General features: G+C 31.1%; 1 protein-coding gene across 1 annotated transcript; it reads right to left on the bottom strand.

Annotated features, from left to right (window-relative positions):
• Nucleotides 1-907: 907 nt before the first annotated feature.
• LOC120078520 (protein PELPK1-like) lies at nt 908-1,738 on the bottom strand. The gene has a single exon (XM_039032793.1). It carries the CDS (start codon nt 1,669-1,671, stop codon nt 1,084-1,086), a length of 588 nt encoding a protein of 195 aa, XP_038888721.1. The 5' UTR covers nt 1,672-1,738; the 3' UTR covers nt 908-1,083.
• Between the last annotated feature and the right edge of the window lie 240 nt (nt 1,739-1,978).

Genomic DNA, 1,978 nt, shown 5'->3' with positions numbered 1-1,978 from the left:
AGTGTATAAGATATAAGGTCCATTTTTTCGCACTAAAGGCCAACGTTTGTTAAAGTTACAAAGCCATTAAAGAGATAATAGCTTCTCAATCACGACCACGTAAATTCTTTCTTTCACTACAACAATATAGTCTCTATTGACATGAAACTTTTTTAATTAGTTGACTCGTATAAAAAGATCATCAATAAAATTCTCATTTTTACTTTAAAATAAACAATTAATTTAAAAGTATATATATGGATGCTTACTAAGCATCAACAAACCGTTGAGTTTAATACTTTTATTGACATTGATTCAGTAATTTTGTCAATTTTCGTTGTTTACATAGTCGTAAACTCTATTATGACAGGACAAACAATGTCATTAAATGGGTCTATGTCATACGTATATTAAGAATCCTTATTTTTTTTATGTCATCCTACACTATATCTTATAGAATTAAGATGTTTATAATTTAAAATATATTTTTGTAAGATGCAAAGTTGGTATATGAAAAAATTCTTCCATAGTTAGAATGATCTAATTAGATATGAGTTCAACTCATTATTGTTGAGAGGTCATAAAACTATTACCATCTCCAGTGATATTGGGTATGTTTGTGCAGGGTCTACTTAAGTCCTAAAAGATTACTTGGCCTTATCTTATATTCTCTCTCTTTTAATTAATGGATGAAAAAAATATTGTTTTTAAGTTATCACTAAATTAAGTTTTCATTACTAATATTTAAGTTGGCATATAATTCATTGGGTTAAATATCCTAGTAGCTTCTCTTAGTATGCTAATGTGATTTTAAGTAAATAATTTGGACAGTTGTATCTCTTGTAAATTTACCATGTAATAAGATACTACATAGAAACACCATTACAAAACAAATTTTTATTCATAACATAATGTGTCTTTATAAGTATAGAAGACGAACACTATATAACTACAATAACACATTGATAAAAATAGAAACAACCTATATAAAAATCTCATACTTATCCGAAGGGATAATTAAAAGGAGAAACAAAAGATAATATAGTTTTCACTGTCGTATATAAATATATATTTAATTAAACTGTTGTAGATAGAATATGCTATTCATGGGTTTGTGGTTGTGTGGGGTGGGTTCAATGAAGGGAAAGGTATGTCCTTTGGAATGGTAGGGAGAATTGGCTTTGGGAGAGGTGGCAATTCAGGTAACTTAGGGAGTTCTGGTTTAGGTAAATTTGGTAATTCTGGTAACTTGGAAACCTCAGGTTTTGGCACATTTGGTAATTCAGGTAATTTTGGGAGCTCGTGTTTTGGTAGATTTGAAGCTTCAGACAGTTTGGGAAGATCAAACTTAGGCAAGCTTGGAACTTCTGGAAATTTGGGGAGATCAAGCTTCGATACTTCCGGTAATTCAAGCGACTTTGGGAGTTCAGGCTTTGGAAATTCAGGTACTTTAGGCTTTTCAAAGGGTGGAAGATGAGGCAATGGAGGTAACTCAACCTTTGGCAGTGGAGGAAGCTCAGGTTTTTGCAAGGTTGGTATTTTTGGTTTTGGAAGGTCTTCTGGTACCTTAGGTAATGGGGTCTCCAAGAGATGCCTTGCGTTCACTGTCATAACCAAATAATCAAAATTTATCAATAGAAAAGTACCGAGTATCACAGAAAATACAAAGGTTGAGAAGCGAAGAATAGCCATCGAAGTTTTAAAATGATTAGAAGATCACAATAACAAAATATTTTAGATTGTGGATTTAGAAATTATGAACTCGATTTGGTTATAGTATTTTGATGACAATGTAGACTCTTTTATAGTTAAAAAGACCTGTGATGTGGAAGAAAGGATATGATTGGAGAAGAAAAGTAGTGTTAGTTCAACTTTCGCACCTACCCATTTTTATACTGTCTGTTAACCTGCAACGTGGCATTGTAATTTGACTGACTTTTTTACAAAATTAAAAGTAGAAAAATTATTTTAAATGGTAAAATTGTTGAAAAAATTTACA

This window comes from Benincasa hispida, chromosome 5 (genome assembly GCF_009727055.1).
Source record: "Benincasa hispida cultivar B227 chromosome 5, ASM972705v1, whole genome shotgun sequence".
Lineage (NCBI taxonomy): Eukaryota > Viridiplantae > Streptophyta > Magnoliopsida > Cucurbitales > Cucurbitaceae > Benincasa > Benincasa hispida.
The sequence above is the reverse complement of the archived record's forward strand: the minus strand, read 5'-3'. Positions and strand labels throughout refer to the sequence as shown.